The 27,909-nt window shown below is 50.0% G+C and overlaps 3 protein-coding genes across 4 annotated transcripts; 2 read left to right on the forward strand and 1 right to left on the reverse strand.

The window, feature by feature from the left end:
* The first annotated feature begins 1,431 nt into the window (after positions 1-1,431).
* Positions 1,432-9,392, forward strand: MRPL48 (mitochondrial ribosomal protein L48). The gene is made up of 8 exons (XM_065651131.1): positions 1,432-1,658; positions 2,535-2,587; positions 2,911-2,948; positions 3,816-3,901; positions 4,627-4,799; positions 6,573-6,675; positions 7,438-7,527; positions 9,151-9,392. The coding sequence occupies exons 1-8, from the start codon at positions 1,638-1,640 to the stop codon at positions 9,223-9,225; spliced, it is 639 nt and encodes a 212-aa protein (XP_065507203.1). The 5' UTR covers positions 1,432-1,637; the 3' UTR covers positions 9,226-9,392.
* Positions 9,393-11,365: 1,973 nt separating this feature from the next.
* Positions 11,366-13,068, reverse strand: LOC135991196 (cytochrome c oxidase assembly factor 4 homolog, mitochondrial). 2 transcript variants are annotated; one of them, XM_065639533.1, is made up of 2 exons: positions 12,960-13,068; positions 11,366-11,730 (listed from the first exon to the last, which is right to left on the reverse strand). In XM_065639533.1, the coding sequence occupies exon 2, from the start codon at positions 11,721-11,723 to the stop codon at positions 11,478-11,480; it is 246 nt and encodes an 81-aa protein (XP_065495605.1). In that variant the 5' UTR covers positions 11,724-11,730; positions 12,960-13,068; the 3' UTR covers positions 11,366-11,477. The 2 variants fall into 2 exon arrangements, with proteins under 2 accessions (XP_065495605.1, XP_065495596.1); XM_065639524.1 differs by having other exon boundaries at positions 11,366-11,778; positions 12,960-13,035.
* Positions 13,069-13,113: 45 nt separating this feature from the next.
* On the forward strand, positions 13,114-27,666 carry PAAF1 (proteasomal ATPase associated factor 1). Its single transcript, XM_065639511.1, has 12 exons — positions 13,114-13,181; positions 13,318-13,358; positions 14,770-14,873; positions 16,165-16,254; positions 19,971-20,069; positions 20,775-20,925; positions 22,363-22,557; positions 22,899-22,990; positions 25,078-25,193; positions 26,033-26,115; positions 26,455-26,537; positions 27,204-27,666. Exons 1-12 carry the CDS (start codon positions 13,135-13,137, stop codon positions 27,279-27,281), a joined length of 1,179 nt encoding a protein of 392 aa, XP_065495583.1. The 5' UTR covers positions 13,114-13,134; the 3' UTR covers positions 27,282-27,666.
* The last annotated feature ends 243 nt before the right edge of the window (positions 27,667-27,909 follow it).

Genomic DNA, 27,909 nt, shown 5'->3' on the forward strand with positions numbered 1-27,909 from the left:
GTCCCCCTCCAGCCCCTCCTCAAGCACAGCATTTTCTCCAGGAATTCAAAGTTCACAGAAGTGGAAGCCCAGTTTTCCTGGAACGGGAGAGCCGGTTTGAACCCAGCTTCGAGTCCCTGGAGCACCCTGGAATTATCTAACAAGCGTCACTGCCCCAGCGGCCCTGCCTGGGGCTCCCCAGGCAAGATCAAAGGGCAGGACAACATCCACATGAGCAGTTTTGTCATGTCCGGGGATCGCCACGAAAACACAGCTCAGAGCTGCGAGCCGGTGTCCTTGCAAAGTGTGGAGCAAAGAGCAGAGGTGCTTGCAGATCCGCTTCATGTATACGCTGAGCAGGAGACAGCACGGCATAGACCCATCCAGCTCTGCTTTTGGGCAAACTTTGTCCTCTCATGTTCCTTCTCTTCCCTCCACGCACCAGATTGCAACAGGGACAAACATCTGGGCTGTGAGGAGGTCCTGGTGCTCAGAAATGCAGGACGGGGCTGGCAGGGTAGCTCATGGAGCAGGAATCAAATACACGAGTCTGGTCTGCAGCCGAGGGGACTCGCCACACCGATGAACACAGACGAACTGGAGAGAGAAAGTCCATCATGAGCCTTGACAGCTCCAGCCAAAAGGGATCGGAGCAGCAATCAGTCAGCAGAGCTGGAAATACCGACACAAAATGAAGCCACCAGCGCGGCGAGCTCCAAGATGGGGGCTCGGGGAAGCGGGTGGGAGCGCCTGCCACACAAGAACGGGGAAATTTGGGGGCAGGCAGGAGAGAGGGGAGTGGGGAAGAGCCATGAGGAAATCATAGAATCTTTTTGGTTGGAAAAGACCCTCAAGCTCATCGAGTCCACCCGTTCCCCCAGCCCTGGCACTGCCCCATGTCCCGAGAACCTCATGTCCGTCTGTCCAACCCCTCCAGGGATGGTGACTCCAGCACTGCCCTGGGCAGCCTGTTCCAATGCCCCACAGCCCTTTGGGGAAGAAATTGTTCCCCACATCCAACCTCAACCTCCCCTGGCGCAACTTGAGGCCGTTTCCTCTGGTCCTGGCGCTTGTTCCTGGGGAGCAGAGCCCGACCCCCCCTGGCTCCAAGCTCCTTTCAGGCAGCTCAGAGATCAGAAGGTCTCCCCTCAGCTCCTGTTCTCCAGGCTGAACCCTCAGCCGCTGCCCAGAACACTTGTGCTCCAGAAATGTGCGTTGGTTAAGGCTCATGAACACAAACCACCCCTCCTTGAAACCTGCTCAGCCCCAGCCCGCTCCCCTCACAGAACTTCCCGCGCTAACATGGCGCCGGGGCCGGGCGGGCCACGCTCAAGATGGCCGCCGCACCACGCTGGTGCCCTTCCGGGCATGCCACACTCAACGTGGCCACCTTGATGGACGCGGCGGACGGCCAATCAGCGTGCGAGAAGGAGCGAGGGGAGGGCGGGCCGCGGTTAGCAGGGTGCGTAGCACTGAGCGCAGGGTTGGGTGCGCCGCCACGTCGCGCTGCTCCATGTGAGGCAGCGGGGACAACGCGTCCCCCGGTGTCACCCCCCAGCCCTGCCCGCCCCCTCCGCCGGGACACCGGGCCTTGTCTAAAAATTCTCGGGTGTACCGAGGGGACGCCGGGAGCGACGGACGCGGGTCCGGGCCGAGCGATGAACGCGGCGCTGCCGAAGGTACCGGCGGGTCTGGCCCCGGTACCGGGGAAGGACGGGACACAGGGCTGACCCTGGGTTAGTGCCCTGGGTCACCTACACTGGGGTGTCTGTGACAGGGACCCCCCCGCTAGGGACCCCCTGTCACCCCCCCCAGGTACCCGGGGGTCGCCCCAGCGACACAGGGGCCGTCACAGCCCCCCCAGCCCTGTCACTGCCCCTGGGGAGCAGCAGGCCCTTGGTCCTCCCTGTCACTCTTTGGGGACATTGGTAATTACCCCCCCCCCCCACCCCAGGGGACACGATACAGGTCCTGCCTGGCGGGGTTGTGGTGACAGTAAAGCTCTTTTCTATCTACCTACCTATCTACCTACCTATCTACCTATCTTATTTTTAATATTTTATATGTATTTTTAAATGGATTTAAAGATATTTTTAATATATTTTTAATATCTTTTATATTATAGATGAGGTTCTCAGGGACGTGGGTCAGTGCCAGGGTTGGGTTATGGTTGGACTCGAAGACCTTGAGGGTCTTTCCCAACCAGAATGATTCTCTGGTTCTTTGCCTCACGCTGTGACGAGCTGGTTTTTTCCTCCATCCACACGGATCTGGAATGAGCAGGAGGGTTTGATCCCTACAGATCATGGGGGATCTCCTACCCCAGCTTGTTGGATCCCGGAGCAAAGCGAGGGGGTGCGTGAGAAGGTCCCCATCGTCATCCTGCTTCGTCCCTCTGAGTTGTGGCGATATTCTGGGGACTGAAATTCTGGAGAGACCGGGAGGGTTATTGGTGTGTTCCGAGGGTCCCGGGCGTTGTTTCAATGCTGCATTTTGGGAAGCGACGGTGTAAACTCGCTGAGTATTTGCATTTTGACCGTGGTGGCTCGTTGCAGGCGCTGTGCTTGAAGAAGGGAGCGTTGCTGAAGCAGGTGTTGGCGCTCAGCAGGTGGGTCTGACATCAAACCTGGTGAATAAAACACACTATAGGGCATTAAGAACCCTTGGTCACTTCTACTGAGAGTCTCAGAGCACGTACATGGCAGAAAAAGTACCTTTTGCCAAGGGAAATCTTTCAATGGTGGAGGGAAGGCTCAGCTGCTGTCTGGGAGCTGAAAAGGCTGTGGGGTGTGAAGAAGAAAGAGTTTCTTTGCTAACAGGATCAACCTACGTCTGAGAGGCTTGGGCTGTGAGCCTTTGCTCAAGGAGATGTGTTTTATTTCCATAGGTGGGTGAAATCAGAGCTTTTAACGATTTTCTTGTTTCCTACAGAGCAGCAACACCCAGAGAAAGCCGTCTGTGTGCTGCAGGTAAGGCCTCTTAATAACCCAACACAAGGCCAAAACTTCACTTACCCAAAATAAATATTACATTTCAGCATTTATGTCTGTTTTAGATTTCTTTTTAGCTAGTTTTGGTCAGGTTAAATAACCTGAGCAGGTACTTTTCCTCTTCCATACCTTTTTTTCTAACCCTTTCTTCTGTTTCCCTGCTCTTGGTTGAGCTGTGGAGTGACACCAGCCAGATGCCATTCACTCTATTCATGTCCAGGAAAGGACTTTTACACCCCTGTGAGGTCCCGCTTCAAAATTTCTTGAGCTGGTGGAGTCCACTGTCGCAATTTAAGATAAAATTTGATTTTGATGCGGAGGCAAAGCGTAACCGAGTGCCTTGGTGTTCGGTTTCTCTTTGCTGTTCTGAGCTTTGTTTATTAAAATGAGGATTTTCGAGGGTTTCATTTTGCCCTGGAGAAGGAAGTATAAATAAAAAGTTGAGACTGTTTTGATTTGGCTTCCGAGCACATGAATATTTGAACAGAGCTGGATTTTAAATTAAACGGGGCTCAGATCCATCGTAGTAGCATCACTGCTGTCGCGTGAGAGGAGACAGATGTAACATTTCATCAGCATCCTCACCATCCACTGGTGCTGACACGTCTGTCTTTGCTTGAGAATTTACCTGGGAGTAAATTGAATGAGTAATTTTTAATTTCTTCGTCCCTTATTTGCTGCTCGCCATAACCAACTGTGAATTGTAACAGGCTGGCTTTGGTGCCGAGGACAAATTCCCGCCCTCCGCCTGGATTTTGGGCTCTCAAAAGCGCCCGTGTACGTTTGTTTAGAGAAGGGCCGTCTGTCGTTCAGCTGGAAACACGTTTCCTCTGCTTTAATTTTAAGGCGATGTGCTCGTGAGTTGCCACAGACACTACAAATCCCGTCCTACGCACGGCATTGGGAGGTTCAAATACCTGCTCCCGAAGGAGGTAGGAATAACGATTTCAGCTGACCCATCTTCTTACAGTTCAATTTAAACATGGGTATTATTAATTCCAAGGCTGATGAATCATATTAAACAGGAATAATGATTTACCTGTGTTATGTCTTGTGAAATACCCACTCAAAACACCGCAGAAATTCTTTTGTCTGGTATATTCTAGTTAATGGGAGGTAAGAATCTCTTCTTGATGCTGAATTTAACACCTCAACTTCAGATTATTGCAGGATATTGTGAGGAGGTCTTCTCTGCATTTCAACATTTTGCATTTAAACGTTTTACGTTCCCTTAGATTTGGAAAGGTGACAATTTAGGTGGAAGGAGGAAAGAATAATTCACCTGGACAGCTGCCTCGAAGGCAGGAACTGAAATAGAAACCAGTTTGTTTTCTACTCCTGGGTTTCTCCTGGAGGGAATTAATCATGATGTGCACGTATTTTCTGTATGAGTTCTGCGGTGCTGCCATCCAAGAGCCGAACTGCTCGACTCGAGAACATCTGTTAAAATAATGTCATCCCAGTTTTGTGATCGGGGACAGCGAGCACAGATGGGCTGCGATGTGTTCAACGTAGTTCAGCAAAACCTTTGTCAGAGGAGAGAACCTTTGCGTGGTCTCCTGCGCGGGCATGAGTTAATGTTTTTTACTTCCAGCTTTATCCACAAAACATATGTGCTTTTCTATTTTTCCTTCCTTTTCGTTTTAAAAAAATACAGGCTCCAAAGAGAAAGAAGGATAAAGTACAGATGAAAGCGATAAATGTTGGGACCGAACACGAGTATGGAGATGTCAACATCCAGATGACTTCCTACGATATGTGTCTCGTGGAACATTTCGCTCGATATGTGCATAGGCTCTGCAACCGGCTCTCCATCAAAGTAAATGAAAGGTATGAGGAACATCATAAAATAATAGAATCATTTGCTTGGAAGAGACCCTCGAGATCATTGCCTGACAGCCCTTTCCAGGAAGAAACTGTTCCCAAGATCCAACCTGTGAATAAGTGTAAAGCTGCCTGGTGTTCTCTTCTTGTGTGTCTGCAGGGTTTGGGATGCTTTATTCAGGCAAGGAAGGCTGAAACTGAGTTGTTCAGGCACTGAACAATTTCAGGTGGCCTCAAGTTGCGCCAGGGGAGGTTGAGGTTGGATCTGGGGAACAATTTCTTCCCCAAAGGGCTGTGGGGCATTGGAACAGGCTGCCCAGGGCAGTGGTGGAGTCACCATCCCTGGAGGGGTTGGACAGATGGAGATGAGGTTCTCAGGGACATGGGGCAGTGCCAGGGGTGGGGGAACTGTTGGACGCGATGGTCTTCAGCGTCTTTTCCAACCAAAATGGTTTTACGATTCTGTGACTGAACGGATCTCGAGGAATAAAAGTGCCGTTACTTTTAATTCCTCTGAGAAAAACGCTTAAGCCTGTGGGTGCTGAGCTCAGCAACTTAAGTCTTGCTGACTTTCACTGCTTTTTTTTTCTTTATAATGTTTTACCCAGGCTCTTTGTGCGTATATTGCAGAGTAAGCAACTGGTACTGAATATACAAACTAGAAGGAGCTTGGGAAACCCCTGAAGACTGTGGGAGAAGAATATTGTCGCTGGAGAAGCACTAAGGGAGTAAAATCACTTAGTGCTGATTATCTGAAATGTGTATCTTTACCCGTACCTCTGAGTAGAAACACCGGTTCCTGCTCATGCCAATTAAACCTGTCAAAAGTAATTTTCTTTATGTTCATTTACTTGGGTGAACTGTCAGCCGTGGATCTGAAGCCCTGTGCCCGTAGATCAGCCACTTGTAGCCTCTCTGTAATGTTTTTTGCACCAAACAGCACTAAAACCTGACCCATCCATGACTGACAGATGCTTGTTACGAGCAGGATACCCGGTGACAATAAGAAATGACAAATTCCATCAGCAGCAACGTGCTGGAAAGTAATTTCAGAGAAATCCCGCAGCCTGAGGCTATTGATACCACTTTCAGCCTAATGCGTTATTACCTCGTGTCACACTTGTGCCCTCTGAGGTTGGACTTGGTGCACAGAGTTCAATGTGTACAGAAAGGAGTTATTTACCCTTAAAGAGCAAAATTTATAGGATAAAATGTGGGCGGTAGGATGTAACCTGTTGTTACTGATGCTGTGGGAATGGAGATGGAGTAACTCTAACCAGAGAGCAAAATCTGCCCCACTGCCTCGTCATTAAATTCACTTTAAATTCCTGATAAGTTCACTGTAAATTCCTGAAAAAAAATCACTGTAAATTCCTGATCAATTCACAGCGGTGAAAATAATATCCTTGGAGTGGCGCGTCGCAGCAGTGGTTTTTAGCTCTGTTCCCAATTAAAATAGATAGACTACTACAAAATAAGTCAGAACTGTTGCTTTAAAGCTCTCTATAACTATAAAGAAGTTAAAAGTTCTCTTTTTAGACTGGTGTTTGTAGCTGAATTTGCTGGTAATAGCACTGCAAGCTTCCCCCTTATCTCCTTCTGGTAAAACACCCGGCTTCTGCCAGCGCTTGATTTGCGAGATGCGTTGTTTGCATAATTAATTTCTCGTTAAAAGTTAATCTTCTTCCACATTCCCTGCTGCCGGAGGACGATTCGTTCCTGTAAAGTGGCGCGAATTCATCCTCCCCCGTCCTAACCGCTGACCTGTGGTTCCTGCAGCTACGCCATGCCCACCAGAACCGACGAGGTGCTTTTCTTGGAGGAGCGAGGTTCCAAAATGCAGCTGGACGCGGTTCTCACCACCCACCGGAGGGTTGTCCAGGTACAAGCTGGTGTTTGCCGATAACGCTGCGGCTCTCGCGGCGGCGTCTCCACGCTCAGGCTCTCAAAACCCCTTAAAAACCGGGCGTTAAGTCCCTTGAAAGGCATGAATTTGAAGCGCTGAGAGTCTAATTTAGATTTCTTGCTGAAAGTTATTTGCGAAGTAGAAGGCAGAAGATGAGTTCTTGCATTCTGTATTTCAGAAGATTTATTATCTATTTTATGCAGAATACTTGATACAAAGGGTGGAAAAATCATGCATAAGGATGAAAGATTTGACAAACTCGATGAAATTTAAAAATACTATAAGTATTAGCCAGCTTCAAAAGTGGAGGTAAATATTAATAGGTACTTCTCTGAGTGACTTTTTCCTAGTTTATAGTGTGTTCCCTTGCTAAACCCGTGACGAATTACATTTTAAATCTAGAATTAGACTTTTCCCACTGGAGAAAGCTGATGTGCGGTTAACACTGGGGATGCAGGTTTGCTGTGGCAGCTTTTGTGTTGAAGTCTCACCTAAATTAGTGTCTTTACGTGCAGGAGGCCATGCAGGTAGGGATGGGAAGCACAATATTCATAGAGAAGAGCCAAAATAAGAGTTTTGGGATGTGCTGTGTGCGAGAAGCGTGGGCACAAAGCAGAGAGCACTTCTCTAATGAAGTGTGTGGCTGCCACAGGCTCAGACCGAACCGGCCTCTCTTCCCATGCCGTTAATACGACGAGTCTGTTTTGTGCGTGATGTTCTGTTTATTTCTTCTTTCAGATCAGCGGTTTGAGTTCGACGTTTGCTCCGATCCTCCTGGAGATAATTCAGAGTAATCAGCCTGAAGGGGTCCATCTGTCAGTGGCAGAGGTATCTTGAATTTTACCGATTCCTTTGTATTTAGGAAGCAGATGTGATGCATGACGTGAGTTTGCTTTGAAAATACAGACCCGGTCCTGCGATTACTGTTTAGTCTAGACTTAGGGATACCCAGCATCTCCCAGGACCAGCCTATCACTTGGTGTATCAAAACCCATTACCTCTAATTCTTGATGAACGTTTCGTTTTCCTTTTAGCCTCCTATAATTAGTCGCAGATTCCCTGCGGCCCCTCCACACCAGGAACTTCACAGAGCGGTTGGTAGCGAAGCTGAGACTGGAAACCCAAATGTTGTGCCCAGTTTGGGTGGAATTTGCTCTGGGAGGGTTCAGCTTTTTTTCTATAGAAAGGCCCAACAGTTTTCTCAGCGCTTCAGGACAGAACCCCACTCGCTAGTGGACCAGGCATAAGGAGATATTTAAACTTCTGTTGTGTTACATTCAGACAAAACAGTCACAGGAGATGCTTTTATTTGGGGACTAAAAGACTTGTGGCTGGAAAGGGAAGGCAGCACAGTAAATTCAAACAGGAAAACACAGTTGGCTTCTTCAGTGGTCTTTGAAGAACCTTTAGTTATCTCCAGCTCTGCAAAACCAGAAGGAATATGGGAGAAGGTCTCTTGAGTCCAGTAATAATCTGTTTTGGTCACAGTCCTGTGTCTGCCTTAGGGCCATCAATTTTTTCTTTTTAAGTTTTGCTGGTGGCTTTGCCTCTGGAGGGAGGACGGTGACATTGGGCCATTGGATCTGCTGGAGAGGAGCCCCAGAAATGACCCAAGGCTGGAACAGCTCTGCTGGGAGGACAGGCTGAGAGAGTTGGGGTGTTCAGCTGGAGAAGAGAAGCTCCAGGGAGACCTTAGTGCGGCCTTTCTGGACTTAAAAGAGGCCGAGAAGAAAGATGGGGACAGACTTTTGAGCAGGGCCTGTTGCCATCGGACAAGGGGTGATGGTTTTAAACTAAAGGAGGGGAGATTCAGCTTAGATATAAGAAATAGTTGGCCCTGAGGGTGGTGAGAGCCTGTCCCAGGTTGGCCAGAGAGGTGGTGGCTGAACCATCATCCCTGGAGACATCCCAGGCCAGGCTGGACGGGGCTCTGAGCAACCTGAGCTGGTGCAGATGTCCCTGCTCATGGCAGGGGGGGCACTGGGGCAGCTTCGAAGGTCCCTTAACCCAAACTATTCTGTGATTCTATGATTCTTGAGCACAGTGCCGCTGCTCACTCTTCCAAACGCAGTTCCCCAGGTGAGGAGGAGCCGACGAGGCTGAATTTCAGAGCAGCCCTTGCATAGGTCCTGCGGTTGCCACACTCCCTTGCTGCCAGAATCTTTCCACCCTTGATGATTTACCCCCTAAAGCTGCTCCTGTACGAGGCTGGATGTAAGAGAAGAGGTTTAGAGCTCTCCCACCAGCTTCCAGGTGGAGCTGCCCATGAGATCTGGCCCTGCAGCGACTTTTCACTGGGGCTTCCCACTCCCTGCGTTCATTTAGGTCTTTTATTTTTCCACTTTTAAGTGATTCTCTTAGGGAGAAGGTTTGTCTTCCTCTTGATTTCAAAAAGTGCTCGAGGGGTGATTCTGATTTGCTCATTTTTCTTTTTTTCCCCTCCCTCCCCAGCACACAGAAGCTCACTTCAAGAGCCGGTTAAAGTCTCGGCCGGAACTCGAAGAGCTGCTGGCACAGATGAACTGAGACGAGGAAGAAACGCTCCATCCACTTCAGAGCTGACTCTGGGAAAGGGAAGCCGCTCAAGCCTCCAGAAGGCGACTTCGCGAGCACTGCACTGATAATTTGGTGATCTGCAAGAAATTCACACTGTTGTCAAGCAGTTTGTCTTAATAAAGACAAAGAGATGTTTATATCTGAGTGATTTGTACTCTGACTGATGGGGCTCCATGATCAAATGTGGGTTTACTTTTCCCAGTTCTGACCTTTCCTTTCCCCCTTTCCTTTCCCCCTTTCCTTTCCCCCTTTCCTTTCCCCCTTTCCTTTCCCCCTTTCCTTTCCCCCTTTCCTTTCCCCCTTTCCTTTCCCCCTTTCCTTTCCCCCTTTCCTTTCCCCCTTTCCTTTCCCCCTTTCCTTTCCCCCTTTCCTTTCCCCCTTTCCTTTCCCCCTTTCCTTTCCCCCTTTCCTTTCCCCCTTTCCTTTCCCCCTTTCCTTTCCCCCTTTCCTTTCCCCCTTTCCTTTCCCCCTTTCCTTTTCTTTTTTTCTCCTGCCTTTTTTGCTTTTGGTATTTGAGAATTTCTGCAAGTTTCAGTCTGCAGAAATCTCTGCAAGTTAATGATACTCTACTGCAGCTCTCCCTGACGCCACTGATGTGGATGTGACCCATCCTGCTCCTTTCTTCAGCTGAAGGCCGGAGCAACATGTTATTCTCGTAAAACCACTTAAATCGGAGAGTTGCCAACACAAATGGAGCCTCAGAGCCCCGGGAGGGTTGGGGATGATCGTCCTTAAGCAGCTCAACTCCTGTTTGATTGGAAAAAAGCCTCAGAGGGCAGAGATGGGAAGGTTGGACCTGTGTGATGTGCAAAATTTCTCCTTAATTTCTGATAAACCTTCCCATGGATCCCCGAAGTCAACCCAGTTTTTACAGCAGCCATTTTCCTGGTTTTAGCTGAGACAGACCCAATTTGTGTGACCAGCTGCGTGTACAGACGCTGGGTTGAACAGGTCGCAATGCCTGGTTTATTTACTCCAATCTTCATTATTTCAAATTCTAAGATCGGGTGCACACAGCTGGTTTTATTTCGGGCTGGAGCTGATGTGATACCCGGCCACACCATCCTTTGAAGTGTGTTAGAACCCAATTTAGGCCTTGGTTTGATGGATGCTAAGAGGAGGTTTTTCCTGCCCCAAAAACCAGTTTGTTTTCCCATTCTAGGCACCAGCTCTTTGAAAGAGGGAAAATAACTCACCAGCATCCTCCCCAAGATGGGTTGCTAGACTTGCCGGCATTGGGTTAATGCTTAAACTTGATCTTAAAGGTCTTTTCCAACCAAAATGATTCTGTGATATTTGCTCATGGTCCTGCGCTGGTTGTGATTTTTGGTTGGCAGCCCCTGCACCCAACTTGCTGGGAGACAGCCTGGAAATCTTAATCTGTCAAAAGCCACGGGCACCGTTCCCTTTTTGCCCACAAAAAGCAATTTTATTTTCTTTTTCATGGCTTGTTTGCTAGCAGGTTGTATTCAGGTGAGCATTTCTCCTCACCAGAGCCTTTTCCCCCCCCCATACCTGATGCTCTTGGAGCTTCCCAGGAGATTAATCCCCTCCAAAATCCTGTCCTGTGGGACATGAGGTTATCGCTGCTGGAAAAAGCTCTGGAATCATAGAATAGTTTGGGTTAAGGGACCTTCGAAGGTGCCCCAGTGCCCCCCCTGCCATGAGCAGGGACATCTGCACCAGCTCAGGTTGCTCAGAGCCCCGTCCAGCCTGGCCTGGGATGTCTCCAGGGATGATGGTTCAGCCACCACCTCTCTGGCCAACCTGGGACAGGCTCTCACCACCCTCAGGGCAACAATTTCTTCCTCGTGTCCAGCCTGAATCTCCCTCCTTTAGTTTCAAACCATCACCCCTTGTCCTATGGCAACAGGCCCTGCTCAAAAGTCTGTCCCCGTGTTTCTTCTCAGCCCCTTTTAAGCACTGAAAGGCTTCGACAAGGTTGAAATCCACGGCAGGGATGCTACACCCAGCCCTAATGCTGTGAATGGTCCAAATCTGGGACATTTGGGGCTGGAAACTCCCACCCACCCCCACAGAGATCCCCTCTGAGCTCCCAGTTATCCCCAGCAGCACAAAGACGCTTGAGCCAGGACGACAAACTCCACCGGATTTAATTTCCCAACAACGCAGCGCGGATATGCCCGCTCGAATTTAAAAAAGATAACACGGAAAACGGGTCAAACGGCGCGGGGGCGCCGCCGGCAGAGTCCCCGTGGATTTCAGTCGCCGGCGGGCTCGCGGTGGGCTGGGGGCGGCTGGCGGGGCCGCTGCCACCGTGCCATGCACTCGCCGAACGCGCGGAGCTGGGCCTGGCAGTGCCGCCAGTCCTGCCGCTCCGCCATGCAGTCCTGCAGCGCCCGGTGCTGCGCCAGGCAGCCCGTCCGCCCGATCATGGCGTCCACGGGGTCCTCGTCCTCGTCTTCCTCCAGCGCCGGCGGGTTCCTGGCGTGGCCGGGTCTGGCCATGGCTGGGCTGGAGGGAGGTGGTGGGTGCCAGGGTGTTGCCACCCCCCGGAGAGCCCTGCTTGGGTCAGTGATCCCTTTTGTGGGGGCACACGCCAAAGTGCTTTGCACACCCATACCGCCGTGGGTGACGCCGTGTGTTCCACGTGCTCCAGGAGGAGCTCAGAACCCCGCCATGCAGCCCCCAAATCCCCATGGGTGCCCAGCACCCCCCATGCACCTTACCCCACCCGTGGGTGCCCCCATATGCTCCATGCACCCCAGAGGAGCTCAGCACCCCCCCATGCAGCGCCCAAATCCCCATGGGTGCCCAGCACCCCACATGCACCTTACCCCACCCGTGGGTGCCCCCATATGCTCCATGCACCCCAGAGGAGCTCAGCACCCCCCATGCAGCGCCCAAGCCCCCCCGAGTACTCAGCACCCCCATACACCTTATACCCCCCAATAGGTGTCCAGCACCCCCATGCACCTCACTCCCACCCATGGGTGCCCCCATACACTTCATGCACCCGAGGAGGAGCTCAGCACCATCCCATGCAGGCCCCAACCCCCCATAGGTGCCCAGCACCCCCTCATGCACCTTATAACCCCCCCATAGGTGCCCAGCACCTCCCATGCATCCCCCAACCCCCCAGGGGTGCCCAGCACCCTCCACGTCACCATGGGCGTCCCATAAGCTCCATGCACCCCAGGAGAAGCTCAGCACCCCCCATGCAGCCCCCAGCCCCCCTCCATACACCTTATACCCACCCATGGGTGCCCAGCCCCCGCCATGTACCTTACTGCCAGCCAGGGGTGCCCAGCACCCCTCATGCACCTTTACCCCCCACCCATGGGTGCCCTTCACCCTCCATGCACCCCAGGAGAAGCTCAGCACCCTCCATGCAGCCCCCAGCCCCGCATGGGTGCCCAGCACCCCCCCATGCACCTTATACCCACCCATGGGTGCCCAGCAATCCCCTACAGCTTTACCCCCACCCATTGGTCCGCAGTAGCCTCCACGCACCTCACCCCCACCCATGGGTGCCCCATGTGTTTCACGCACCCCAGGGAGGAGCTCAGCACCCCCCACCCCGCCATGGGTGCCCAGAGCCCCCCTACACTTTACCCCCACATGGGTACCCAGCACCCCCCAGGCACCTTTTACCCCCACATGATTGTCCAGCACTACCGCTACACCTTACCCCCACCCATGGGTACCCAGCACCCTCCATAACCCGCCCCCCCACCCCGTACCTGCCCAGCAATGCAACGCGGCCCCTTTAAGGCTGCCGTCGGGGTCGGGACTACCGGGACGGGGTGTGGCTTCGGGAGCGCTCTCTCATTGGAGGACGCCTTCCCCTTCCGCTTCCACTCCGCGGGGGCTGACGGGAAGGAAAGAGGCGGAAGGGGGCGCGGATGCCTCGGTAAGATGGCGGCGACGCTGCGGATCCAGAGCGACTGGAGCCAGGTGCTGAGGTGGGTCCGGCCCTCCCGGTCCCTTCCCTTGCTCCCGGTCCCTTCCCTTGCTCCCGGTCCCTTCCCCAGCCCCCGGTCCCCTTCCCCAGCCCCCGGTCCCCTTCCCCGCACTCAGCCCCGCTCTTTCTCTCCGCAGGAGGGACGAGGGCGAGGCCTGGCTGAGCTGCCGGAGCCCTGGTGAGCGCTGACGGGCCTGAGGAGGCGGGAACGGGGGCGGATAGAAGGGGCCTTGGGGGTTGTGAGGGGAGCCTGGGGTTTGGACGGGGGTGAGAGCGGTTTGGGGTGTCCTGTGGTTGGGGCGGGCCTGTGGATAAGGAGGGGGTGAGGGCAGTTTTAGGTTGTGAGGGTGGTTGAGGGGGGGGTCTAATTGGTTATGAGGGGGTGAGGGAGGTTGGAGGGACCCTATGGATTAGGAAGGGTGAGGATGGTTGTGGGGGATCTAATAGGCTGGGAGAGAGTGAAGGAGGTTGAGGGGAGCTGTGGGTTAGGAAGGGATGAGGGCAATTGGGGAACACTGAATGTCAGGGGTTGGAAGGGACCTCGAAACCTCATCCAGTGCAATCCCCTCGCCGGAGCAGGAACACCCAGATGAGGTTACACAGGAAGGTGTCCAGGCGGGTTGGAATGTCTGCAGAGGAGACTCCACAACCTCCCTGGGCAGCCTGGGCCAGGCTCTGGCACCCTCACTGGGAAGAAGTTTTTTCTCATATTTAAGTGGAACCTCCTGTGTTCCAGTTTGAACCCATTGCCCCTTGTCCTATCACTGGTTGTCACCGAGAAGAGCCTGGCTCCATCCTCCTGACACTCCCCCTTTCCATATTGACAACCGTGAATGCAGTTACTCCTCAGTCTCCTCCAAGCTCAAGTGCCCCAGCTCCCTCAGCCTTTCCTCACACGGGAGATGCTCCACTCCCTTCAGCATCTTCGTGGCTGCGCTGGACTCTCTCCAGCAGTTCCCTGTCCTTCTGGAACTGAGGGGCCCAGAACTGGACACAATATTCCAGATGAGGTCTCACCAGGGCAGAGTAGAGGGGCAGGAGAACCTCTCTGACCTACTGACCACCCCCCTTCTAATCCCCGCCAGGTCCCTTTGGCCTTCCTGGCCACGAGGGCCCAGTGCTGGCTCATGGTCATCCTGCTGTCCCCAGGACCCCCAGGTCCCTTTCCCCTACACTGCTCTCCAACAGGTCATTCCCCAACTTATACTGGAACCTGGGGTTGTTCCTGTCCAGATGCAAGACTCTACACTTGCCCTTGTTATAGTTCGTTAAATTTTTCCCCAGTAAACACTGTGGGTTAGAAGGGGGTGAGGGGAGTTTGGGGGTCTTGGGGTTAGAAGGGAGTGAGGGTGATTAGGGGTACTTTGTGGGTTATGAGGAGTGAGGGCGTTTGAGAGTATGTGCTATGGATTGGGGGAGGTAGAGGCAGTTGGGGGATGCCCTGTGGTTTAAGGGGGGTTGAGGGTGGTTTGGGGGTGCTGTGTGGTTTAGGGGAGAGGCTGAGGGTGGTTGGAGGGGCTCAAAGGTTTAGGGGAAGGTGAGCTGAGGGGGGATCTAGTGTCTGACATGAGCAGCCGCTCTTTCTGCAGGAAAACCAACCCTGTATGGCAGCCTGACCCGCCGTGGGCTCAGCACCGAAGGTGTCCCTGACATCGCTGCTTCCGAGGGCTTCGTGGTTGGGGAGGTCACCAAGGTACTAGGGCTTGGGAACCACCTTCCATGCGTGAGGGGTCACGGAAATGATCCGAGGCTGGAACAGCTCTGCTGGGAGGACAGGCTGAGAGAGTTGGCCTGTTCAGCTGGAGAAGAGGAGCTCCGGAGAGACCTTAGTGTGGCCTTTCGGGACTTAAAAGAGGCCGAGAAGAAAGATGGGGACAGACTTTTGAGCAGGGCCTGTTGTGATAGGACAAGGGATGATGGTTTTAAACTAAAGGAGGGAGATTCAGGCCTGACACGAGGAAGAAATTGTTGGCCCTGAGGGCGGTGAGAGCCTGGCCCAGGTTGGCCAGAGAGGTGGTGGCTGAACCATCCCTGGAGACATCCCAGGCCAGGCTGGACGGGGCTCTGAGCAACCTGAGCTGGTGCAGATGTCCCTGCTCATGGCAGGGGTGGCACTGGATGAACTGGGAAGGTCCCTCCAACCCAAACCCTTCTGCAATTCTATGATAAGGGACAATATGCTTATACCAGTCAAAATAGCAGCCTAAAATTGTTGCCCGGTCCCATGCATGGTCCTGTCCAGCTCTCCTGGGTCTCCTGCCTGTACAGCACCCTGGAGCTGTTCTGTAACATCGCACAATGTCGCTGGAGCTGTATGTCGTGGTTGGCCAGGCCACTGTGACCATCCTTTGTCACCCAGAGCCTGCAGCTTGAGCAGACACAGGGAAACAAGCCCAACACTGCACATTCCATCAGTCTTCAGAGTGTGAGAGACCAGAGCAGGGTCCAGATCGTAATTCTGCCTTGGCAGCCTCTGTGTTTCAATAGGACTAACAGCACTTCTGAAAGACAAGAAAGGCCTTGAGGTGCTGGAGCGAGTTGAGAGAAGGGAACGGGGCTGGAGCACAAGTGTGATGGGAGCAGCTGAAGGAGCTGGGGTGTTCAGCCTGGAGAACAGGAGCTGAGGGGAGACCTCCTGATCTCTGACCTGCCTGAAAGGAGCTTGGAGCCAGGGGGGGTCGGGCTCTGCTCCCCAGGAACAAGCGCCAGGACCAGAGGAAACGGCCTCAAGTTGCGCCAGGGGAGGTTGAGGTTGGATCTGGGGAATAATTTCTTCCCGAAAGGGCTGTGGGGCATTGGAACAGGCTGCCCAGGGCAGTGCTGGAGTCACCATCCCTGGAGGGATTGGACAGACGTGGAGATGAGGTTCTCAGGGACGCGGGGTAGTGCCAGGGGTGGGGGAGCGGTTGGACTCGATGGTCATGGGGATCTTTTCCAGCCAAAATGATTCTAAATTTTTTTTTGGCCTCTCTTTCCTCCTCTAGAAAAGCATCGTCGTTTCTTGTCCTCGTGAAAATGTGTCCACAAAGTTCCTGGCCCCGTACACAACTTTTTGTGGAATTCATCAGAAAAGCGTAAGTAACCTCGCAAAGTGAGTGTGAAATAACTGAACACGACTCTGAACTTTCGCAGTGTGTCTCTGACTGTTGTGTGTTCGTTCTGCGGGGTGGCCTGCAGCAGGATTTTCTGTGTGAACCAGGTAATAAAACATATCATAGGAAATAGATCATGGAAATTCCATCATGCTTATGTTTACCCCACAAAAATAATCTCTAAAATTCTTTAGACTGTTTTCTTGTAAGTGATGTGATTTCTGCTCGCTTCAGGCCCATGACAGATCACCCTGTAAAGGAATGAGATGTGTGAATTAGTGTGTCAAAAAGACAAAAATAAGAGCACCCAGACACTGAGCTCTTCATCTCCGACTGCTTCATATCTGTCCCCAACTTATAGCAGCTGTTTGCTCCTATGTAATTAAATTGGTTTTACTCTTTGCTGTATTAGGTTCTGTTTGCGGGGCTGGGAATCGAGTGTTGTATAAATTCGTCTTGACTTGGTGGGAATTCAGAGACCAGAAGGGCCCGGCTTGTATTTAAAATAATAAATAAATAGCGTGAACTTCTCACTTGTTCAAAAGCAGTCCTGCTCGTTTTGCTGAATAATCTTCTTTCTTATTGCACCCCTGTCAATCTGGGAGTGCAACAAGTGCAGCTTCTCACTGAACAGTGATACAGAATGGCTGATTCTGACCTGAAATTTCATTTCTTCTCTGAAGAAAAGCACATAATTTGGCTTTGCTGGAAAGTAGCCTCTGCTTTTGATGAGCACTTAACCCAATGTGGAAATGATCCAAGAAACCAGAGAGTGTGTATCCTGCAGGTACAGCCGGCTGCCCTAGAGGGAGTCCTCTGAATGCTCCTGGAGATGTTGTTGTACACTTACTTCACAATTTATTGAGTAAATTGTTGTGATAAACCCAGCTGAAATTGCTGAAAAGTCACTTTCTGTTGACGAAACTCAACAGCGATATAAATCAAGGTGCGCTTTGACATCTCTGCAGCTGTTTTAAGAGGAAGCAGAACTCTGCTGAGAGATGGAGCTTGGCAATAAAGCAGATCTAGAGACCGTGGTGAATCATTTCTCTGAGCTTTGTGCTCCTGAATGGTCCCCAGCTGCCCTTTTGGGTGATAAACAGAACCACGATTCAGAGCACAGCAAAATGGGAAATGCAGGTGTGTTTAGTCTGCTGTCAAACGCACATCTCTCCTCTGGAAAGCAGCTGAAGCCATATCTATTAGTATATAGACGAGTTTAAAGCTGGTGTGGGCTAAGCTCCAGTTTTCCTTTTTACCTGCTGCCTCTTCTTCTGAACACTCGTGTTTGGCCTTGCCTGTTCATGTATCCCTCCTGAAAATTTGGGAATATCATGGAATCATTTTGGTTGGAAAAGGCCCTCAAGCTCATAGAGTCCAACCGTTCCCCCACCCTGGCACTGCTCCATGTCCCTGAGAACCTCATCTCCATCTGTCCAACCCCTCCAGGGATGGTGACTCCACCACTGCCCTGGGCAGCCTGTTCCAATGCCCCACAGCCCTTTGGGGAAGAAATTGTTCCCCAGATCGAACCTCAGCCTCCCATGACTCCCAGGATTCGCGGTTTGGCCTCCCCAGTGCCCAGCACAGGACGGTCACTGCCCTGGGCCTGCTGGCCACACCAGTGCTGGTCCCAGCCAGGATGCTGGTGGCCTCTTGGCCACCTGGGCACACGCTGGCTCATGTTCAGCCGCTGGCACCAACACCCCCAGCTCCTTTTCCACCGGGCACTTTCCAGCCGCTCTTCCCCGAGCCTGGAGCGCTGCCTGGGGTTGGTGTGACCCCAGTGCAGGACCTGGCACTTGGCCTTGTTGAACTTAAGAGGGTGCAGGATCAATACTCATCCTCTATTTGACAGAAAATATTGGGAATTAAAATAGGAATTTGAATATTTAAATAAGAGCACAAGGTAATGGTTTAGCCATTGCAGTAGCTGTTAAGTACGTTTACTTACATATTGGTAATGTGAGAAATACATTGGTAATATGAGCGGTATTTTATATAACAAACCGATCTGTGGTAATTTGCTCCCCAGGAAAAAAAAAAAATCCTGTGAAGATCATTCAAGCAGGAATGAAAAGCCTCACTGACTTTTCACATATATTGATAGGACCAGAGGAAACGGCCTCAAGTTGCACCAGGGGAGGTTGAGGTTGGATCTGGGGAACAATTTCTTCCCGAAAGGGCTGTGGGGCATTGGAACAGGCTGCCCAGGGCAGTGCTGGAGTCACCATCCCTGGAGGGGTTGGACAGATGGAGATGAGGTTCTCAGGACATGGGGCAGTGCCGGGGGTGGGGAACGGTTGGACTTGATGAGCTTGAGGGGCTTTTCCAACCAAAATTATTCCATAATTCTATGAAAATTAGCTGTGATTTGAGCTACCACAGCTTTTCAGGAGGGCAGTTTGTTCTGACTCAAGCTTGGCTGGGAGAGCCGAGGGCTGAACTGTGGCAAAATGTTTCCCCACAAGCCCTGGGAGATGCACATGGAGCAATAGGATGCTGTAGGACACTCTTAACATCTGGCAACAGCTGGCAATTGATGCAGGTCTCTTATATACTTGATTTCCTCGAGGCCTTTGTCTGTAAGTCTCAAGCCCCTAGCTGTCATATTTTTTTTTGGCAAAATCTCTCAATCTACTCATATCTTTGGGTTTCCCTGTGAACACAGTAGAAAATCCGACTGTCTTCAGGCTGGTTAAGGCTGAGCACGTGCAAGAGGATCAACAAAGCCCGGTTCTGTTTGAGAAGAGTTAATTGTTCCAAAAAGTGTTTAATCTTGAAGCCTGGGATGAAGATGAGCAGCCTCATCCCTTACAGACCAGCCCACGCAAATTAAGACCAGAAACCTGGTTGGAATAGCGACAGACCTGTGATATTTGTTTCGTTCTAATTTTTGTTGGGATTTTACCACTGTAGTATTTTTTTTGTAATCCACAGAGTGTATATGGAATTATTAGGAAGCTTTTGGAGGTGAAGCAGTACGACTCCAGTGTCCAAATCTTGCAAGACAACACACCTATTTCATTACATATTTATCATATATTTATTGGTTTTGCAGAATGCAACACCAGCGTTAACCTTTGTTCTAATAAAATCTATATTGTTTTTTTGAGCCTGTTTAGAATCATAGAATAGTGTGTTAGTTTAATGTTGTTACAGTCTGTATTGGAAATGTCGCTGTCACTTGGAAAATGTAATTATTATCTGTTATTTTATTTCATGCACATTAAAATGCATATAGCTTTCCCAAACAGCAGCAATAACATAAACCTCAACACAGCCGCTGTCTGCGCAGGCTCCTGACTCAGGGTTTCTTTTTCTCCCTGCTTTGCTGATCTCTGCAGAGTCACAGGCGGAGAATAACAATTTCTCTGACAAATTTGGTGGTAATATCTCGTAAAACTTATGGAGACACTGAGGTGAGAAAGCTTGTGAACTCCTCGCATAAGGCTATTAAATATTAGACTGTTATCAGGCTGAAACACTTAAGCTAGGCTTAAGCTAGCTGAAACACATCAGGCTGAAACACTTAAGCTAGGAAACTCTTTTGGGTGTTTTAAATAAGTGTTGAGGAGATAACAGTGCTGGATGATGCACTTAGGAGGTCTCTCCAGTACAGAGTTAAGCTCTTGAGCAAAAATACCTGTATACAGGGTCATGTCAAGCTGAAATTTGATGTTTTTACCCTCCTGCAGATTACCTGTCTTGACATTTCCAGTGGCGGAGGGCTTGGCGTCTCCACCAGCACAGACGGGACCATGAAAATCTGGCAGGCGGCGAACGGAGAAATAAGAGTAAGAGCGTCCAGCTTTGATGTCGTGTGTTGTTTGTGCCCTTACTGGCGTCATTCGGCTGTGATTTTGGTTGGGTTCTCCGCACCTTGTGGTCTAGGATGGGCAATAAGCTGGCTTTTTAATTGAAATTTGACATCTCGGAGGTTTTTAGTCAAGTCTGTTGGAAAGTATGACTTCTCCCAAGGGAAATGATGCTCAGCAATCCGGAGAGGAGTTGCAGGGTGAAATTATTAATAAGAAAAGGTAGTTAGGAATGACAGCTGGAGTGCAGAAGGTAACGGAAAGTTCCTGACCTGTGTGGTACAAACACTGAATTTCTTCTGCATAGAGAAGAGGTGAGGAAAAAAAGACCATGATGGATTAACCCCAAGGCTTGCTGCCTTCCCAGTTAGGGTATTAATATTTCTTGACCTGTCAGGGGCTTGTTTGGCAGAGGAAAAAGACATTTAACCTCTTATTAGAAACAAATTTAGTATCCTTTGCTATGTAATTAGCTACTCAAATGACAGAGGGAGGCCCAAAATGTACCTGCTGCCTCTTCGCCCGCCTCAAATTCAGACGAGTCCGTTCCAGGAACGCAAGGATTTGAACTTGATCCTCTGCCCGCATGGGAACACCCAAGTTTTCCAGTGTCGTAGCTCAAAAGAATTGCTTGGCGTAAAGATGATAACAACGGTACTAGCACGTAGTTCTTTGTTTTTCCAGAGACTTTTGGAAGGCCATGTGTATGATGTGAATTGTTGCAGGTTTTTCCCGTCGGGCCTCGTGGTTCTGAGCGGGGGAATGGATGCCCAGCTCAAGGTCTGGTCAGCGGAAGACGCCAGCTGCGTAGTCACGTTTAAAGGTCACAAAGGAGGTACAGAGTATTTAGCCTTTCAAATCCTTTATCTGCCATCTGTATAATTGTTTTTCGCCCAAGCGCTAACGTTCAGTCAAATTCTATGCATTTGTATTAGACGTCTGGAGCATCTTTTCCAACTTGAATTAAAAGATAGGTAGTCGTTCTATTAGTTGAAACTCTTTCTCTCACTGACAAGGATTTTCTTCATTAATTAAGGTACAAAGAGTCTCCTCCTTGCACCTAGATCATCCTGCTCACCTTCAATTGCTCCAGTGCCTCTTCCTTTTATTTTTTTCTTGCCCAGAAAAGCATAAGGCAGTTTATTATGGACCTGCAGAACTCGGGCAGGCAGTTATCTGCCTCGAGGACGTGTGTGGTTAAAAGTAAGGCACAGCGAGAGCAGCTGCAAGGATACTTCAGTGATTAATTCTTAAGAAGGGCTGGAATAAGCTCGTTCACCCTTGTACCAAAAGCAGATGTTCAACTCTGCCTCTGCTGATGGTGCTGGTGCTAAAAAAGAGTAAATTCCTCGTCCTCCCTTCCCCAGTTTAATTCATGTAACGCTTCACCAGGCTCCGGTTTTATTCCTGTTTACACCTGCCCTGGAGCACAGTGGCCACTGGGTCTGTCTTTTCGTGGTGTTTGCTTTCTAAACGATGCCAACTTGAACGCTTGGGCGATGCTGAGCAAATGCAAATGAGCTGTGGATGTGTCTCAGACGCCCCAAACTATTCCCTGAATTTCCCCCTCCCTGAGCAACAAACATACACAGGCTCATTTTCCCTGTCTCACAGAGTACTGGGCTTTATTAAAAAGGTTAATAAGTCCTGCGGCTGGCTGCCCAAAACTTGATTAACTTGAAAACTCATTTTGCACTGAACATGCCGTTATTCTAATGTGATCTTTTTTTGTGTGGATTCAAAATACTTTCCTGCAAATGTCCTGTAAACAACAGAGCTTTGCTTCTGAAGTTGACTTTTATTCACTGCGTATAACTCCAGCCCAAACTGCCGCAGTCAGTTTGCTTGGCGTGGCTTGTCATTTGAGCTCGTCACGTTTAATGACTGCTACTCTAGGGAAAGTGTCAATTAAATCTTTTAACCGTCTGACTGTTCCCTTCTAGAAAAAAAGAAAAGCCCTACTGTGTCATTTTTAAGATCTAGACTCAACATCCCACAATGAAATGAAGTATTTGGGGGATGGCGGCACCTGCAAAGTGTTGCTGTAGCTCCATAATGTGGATGCTTCTTGCCCCACAAAAACTTTGGGGCTTATTCGGAGCTGGAGTTGGTGATTTTCTAAGAGTGCTGGACCAGGATATTTTCTCCCCAAGCTAGAGGTTAATTATGGAGCTTGAAACCCGGCAGCAGCTGCGGTATCAGCTCGCTTTGGGCCAAGGTGTTGTTTGTCTGCTTTCCACGCTGTCTCAATGTGACTTTTGCTTTGCCACAGGTATTTTGGACACTGCCATTGTGGATCGGGGAAGAAACGTCCTTTCCTGCTCCAGGGACGGCACCGCCCGTCTCTGGGACTGCGGAAAATCCGCCTGTCTGGGTGTCATCGCCGACTGCGGCTCTCCCATCAACGGCATTGCCGTGGGTACCGCCGACAACTCGCTGAACCTGGGCACGCCTGAAAAACCTCCTAGTAAGGATCTTGCCCTTAAAATTCCCCTTCGTTCCCCTGTCCCAAACTGCTTAGGGTTGTCACCGATAATCCTGAGCGCGTGGCTTGCTGCCGTGTGCCCCTGGGAAGGGCACTGGGGTCACCAGAAAAGAGAATTGCAGTCCCAAGGAGGAATTGAGCCTTGTAAATCAATTAATGATGAAGACAGGTCTCCTTGATTACTGGCCCACCCTTGCTGGTGTCTTAGTGTCTGGAGTAATGTTGCTATAGGTTTAGCAGGGGTGGTCCAAACTGTCAGGTTTTGGTACCATCAAGGTTTGTTGCATAGCCACTGCTGGAATTAACTGTTGTCCTTTCACCAGGTGATCGTGAGATTGGGACAGAAAGGAAGATCCTGCTGCTGGCTCGAGAAGACAAGAAGCTACAAGGGGTGGGGCTGCAGAGCAGGCAGCCGGTAAGGAGTGTGACACTGGCAGGAGGCCCTGCCTGGGAGAGAGCTTGGAGATAGAATCATGGAATCATTTTGGTTGGAAGAGACCCTCAAGATCATCGAGTCCAACTGTTCCCCCACCCCTGGCACTGCCCCATGTCCCTGAGAACCTCATCTCCGTCTGTCCAACCCCTCCAGGGATGGTGACTCCACCACTGCCCTGGGCAGCCTGTTCCAATGCCTGACAGCCCTTTGGGGAAAAAATTTTTCATTGCTGAACTTGCTCACACTGCAGTGTTCTCCTCTTTTGTCTATTCCTGGGAGGAGAGACAAAACCTGGCACAGTAAAGAATGTTTTCTCTCCTTCCTACTGGCCGGATTTTTATCTGGAGGTTTGAGGAGTAAGAATTGCTCACGATTAAACCCAGCCATGGGGAAGACAGTATTTAAATTTAAACAGTGGCCAGTAGATGTCATCGTGAAAGCAGGAACTGCAGGTTGCCTCATCCAGCCAAGAAGGAAAGCTGCTGTTTCATCTGGCAGGTGTCTTAAGCAGCATGTAAAGGAGACCTTAGTGCGGCCTTTCTGTACTTAAAAGGGGCCAGTAAGAAAGATGGGGACCGAAGTTTGAGCAGGGCCTGTTGTGATAGGACAAGGAATGATGATTTTAAACTAAAGGAGGGAGATTCAGGCCGGACATGAGGAAGAAATTGTTGGCCCGGAGGGTGGTGAGAGCCTGTCCCAGGTTGGCCAGAGAGGTGGTGGCTGAACCATCCCTGGAGACATCCCAGGCCAGGCTGGACGGGGCTCTGAGCAACCTGAGCTGGTGCAGATGTCCCTGCTCATGGCAGGGGGGGCACTGGGGGAGCTGGGAAGGGCCCTTAAGCCCAAACTATTCTATGATTCCATGACCTCAGGTGGTCACCAGTCCATCTCCCTCCTCTTAGCAAAGAGTAATGGAGTTGGTAAATCTCAGGTACTGAAAATCTTATCAGGACTATCCTAGGGAGTAGCACCGGAGCTCCTAATGATATAGGATTTTGAACTGCTTGTGGTGTTTGTGGAGAGTAAAATTTAGGGTGGAACGAGTAAGCTTACTGAGGCAAAGCCCTTGAGGTGCTGGAACGAGTTGAGAGAAGGGAACGGAGCTGGGGAAGGGGCTGGAGCACAAGTGTGATGGGAGCGGCTGAGGGAGCTGGGGGTTCAGCTGGAGAACAGGAGCTGAGGGGAGACCTTCTGATCTCTGACCTGCCTGAAAGGAGCTTGGAGCCAGGGGGGGTCGGGCTCTGCTCCCCAGGAACAAGCGCCAGGACCAGAGGAAACGGCCTCAAGTTGCGCCAGGGGAGGTTGAGGTTGGATGTGGGGAACAATTTCTTCCCGAAAGGGCTGTGGGGCATTGGAACAGGCTGCCCAGGGCAGTGCTGGAGTCACCATCCCTGGAGGGGTTGGACAGACGGAGATGAGGTTCTCAGGGACACGGGGCAGTGCCAGGGGTGGGGGAATGGTTGGACTCAATGACCTTAAAGGTCTTTTCCAACCAAAATGATTCCATGATGCTGTGGTGAAGGCTGACGTGGAAAAACTCATAGCCTCTGTATGAATGGCTGCAGCTCTGGGAGGAATCAGAGAATTATTTTGGTCAGAAGAGACCCTCGAGATCATCAAGTCCAACCATAACCTAAGTCTGGCACTATCCCATGTCCTCAAGAACATCATCTATATGTCTTTTAAACACCTCCAGGGAAGCTGTGCTCTTTGCCAACCTTCCACACAGATCTGATCTCTCTGTTCTGTGGGTTTCTGAAGATTAGTTTCAGCTCAGCAGCAGTTTCTCTGTCACTGTGTCACATCCTTTCTCCAAAGGAGACCCAGGAACATTCACTGATTGCACTGTCTCTGCTGACTTGGCAAAACTCATCCTGGAGCACTGTTCTCCTCGTCTTGGAGCAGAGCTGGGGGATTTTTAACCTTGCTCTGGGTTTGCCACTTTCTGCCAGTGACTCACAGAACAGCTGTACTGATTTCTAAATAAATTACTGCTTCTTTCTCCTGGGTGTCCTGTGTCCTCATCTGTGTCTGTGTGACACTTGAATCTGTTCCTGTGTTCTCAGGTGTTCCTCTTCATCGGATCAGACGCCTTCAACTGCTGCACGTTCCTCTCAAGCACCTACATCCTCGCAGGGACTCAGGACGGGAACATCTATCAGCTGGATGTGCGAAACACAAAGTGAGTGAGCGCTTGGGGCTGTGAGTGTTTAAACGACAACTAGAAACTAGATTTTTGGCTGGGAAAGAGACCTGGACGGAGGGTACTGGCAGAGAAAGCCCCTTCTAAAGGGTGGACACAGCCCCAGCTGTGGCACCATGAGCTCCTGAGCCTCTTGCAGACTTTTGTTTCTCTTGGGGAGATGCTTTTGCTCAGGTTGGTGATATAATGGGATGTTGCCTGGAAAGTACCTCCTAAAAGACTTTGTGCAGGATTTGTGCAGATTTCTTAGTTACTGAAAAGCTTTTCAGTCTTCTGTGACCAGGGGTGCTCTTGGCATAGCCTTACCTTGCAGATTATTGCTTTTAAAATATATATATATATATATATATATATATATATAAAATTATGTTCATGTATTGTGCATATTATGTTTTATATTAATATCTATGTGATTATTTGCATAGACGAGGCTCTTGGAGACATGGGTTAGTGCCAGTGTTGGGTTAACGGTTGGACTCGATGATCTTGAGGGTCTTTTCCAACCAAAATGATTCTATATATTAATATGTAGATAGATTTAGCAGAAAACTTCGTAACAGCAGTATTACTCCCACCAAAAGCACAACCCCCTCCTCTCCTTCACCGGTGAGACTTAAGTGTCTTTGTCAGATCTCAACATTTACCCTGCTCCTCATTCCAGCACAGGACTGGAACTGAGCTGTGGCTTTAAATTGGTTTTCACTCCCTGCGTATCTTTTAACCACGAGCTCACGTTATTCTTTCAGTGTTCGCGCATTGAAATGGGCTTTTAGCTACAGACCATAATACTCATCCCTTGTTTCTGCTCTTTTTTGTAGCACCCCAATCCAGGTCATCCACAGATCGGGAGCACCGGTGCTTTCGCTGCTCCCGTACCGAGACGGATTTGTTGCCAGCCAAGGTAACGCGAGTGCCATGTTGTGCCAGCAGAAATTGTATAATCAAAATTACATCATCGAATCGAGGAGTTTTGCGCTCTTTGGATGTTGTAGGAGGTATATTCTGTGCTTGCTTTTTGCGTTGTGATTTCCACCTCCCCCATGTCTGTCCAAAATGGGGCGTCCAAGGTGCTTCTCGACTGTTGGAACCCTTTTTCGTCTCTCCGACATCCTCGCAGCCCCTTTTCCTTTTCCTGGGAAAAGGACCCTATGATCAGGTGTTTCTGATGGGCCGTTCGTAATTGGGAGCATGGCTTATTTCACTAATTGGCTGATATTTCATCTCTTGTTGTCTCATGTAGGTGATGGAACCTGCTTTGTCATTCAGCAAGACCTCGATTACGTCCTCGATCTCACAGAAGCAGACTGCGACCCTGTGTACAAGGTAAGGAATATGATATATCACCCAAAATAAAGGATGTTGGGAAAAGTGAGCCCAGGTAGCAGAATTTGTCAACCTGCACAGCGGGTTTCTTCACACAGTTGCCTTTTAAGCTTTTTTTCTAGCTGCATAATCTTAATATTTTGCATTAACAAATCCTCTGTGGTATATGCTGGCGTTATCTCCATCGTGCAGGAGCAAAACTGAAGGTTTCCGTAAAGAAATGTGAATTAATTGTGACTCCAAACCAGAAAGTGGGTCTTGGGAGTGTGACCTGGGTTCCCTGTGCTGTCAATCTGGTGATGACAGTGGAAATTCGCTTTTTGTTTTTAACCCGTTCTAGCTCTGCGATCGTGTTTTCCACCTCGTAGCCAACACGCACCCTCAAGGGTAACACTCAGCATCACGCACAAGCTGATATTTGACCTGCACAACTCATTGGTGTGAGCAAAATGTGAAAAGAGTGTGAGAAAAAGAGTAATTTCCCCTTTCGGATCTAACAGAAGAACTTACGTGTGAACACTTCCCTGCTCCCTAAGCTCCCGGTGAAACCTTGAGCTCTGTAAAAGTCCAAAAGAAAAGCTGATTTTGGAGAATTTTACTTTTAGCTGTCACTTGGTAACTATTGTGCCGAAATACTCTCTTATGTTTGTTTTCCCTTTTTTTCAGGTAGCTTCTTGGGAGAAGCAAATTTACACGTGCTGCAGAGATGGGATAGTGAGGAGATACCAACTGTCCGACCTTTAAGCGTTTGGGTCGGCCAAATAGAGAAAAGACGTGTCAAAATTCCTCTTCCAAGCCTATTTCCCTGAGTTTGAGACGCGTATCTAGAAATTTCTGAGCTACATAGAAATTTTTGGGGCTGTTGTGATGACCAAGACGTTTTTGGCGACAGGTTTCTTACTAAAACACAACTTCGATCTTTTTTTTTTTTTTTTTTTTAAATTTGGCGACAGGTAATTTTTCTTACTAGAACACAACATTTTGATCTTTTTTTTTAATTTGGAGAGTGGCTCTGAGGGGTTAAGAGAGGATTTTGTGTTGCAACTATTTCATTTTTTTTTTTTACTGCTGAAAAACTGTTTCTAGGTGGGAGAAAAATAAAAATAAATTGGGGGTGGGGCGACTTTGTCACAGCACAGACTGAAATAAAGCAGCTGCTTTGATAATACTGGTGTGGAAAATAAAATTTCCGAGAAAACGTCTTTTTTTTTTTTTTTTTTTTTTTTTGGAAAAAACCAACATAAAAACCAAAAAAACAAGATGGCGGCCGTGGGGGGGGCGGGCGGAGGCCGGAAGCCCCGGGAAGAACTACAACTCCCATGGTGCCCCGCGCGGGGGGCACAGGAAGTGCCGCTCGCACTTCCGACACGGT

Source organism: Caloenas nicobarica, chromosome 1, assembly GCF_036013445.1.
Source record: "Caloenas nicobarica isolate bCalNic1 chromosome 1, bCalNic1.hap1, whole genome shotgun sequence".
In the NCBI taxonomy this organism is placed as follows: domain Eukaryota; kingdom Metazoa; phylum Chordata; class Aves; order Columbiformes; family Columbidae; genus Caloenas; species Caloenas nicobarica.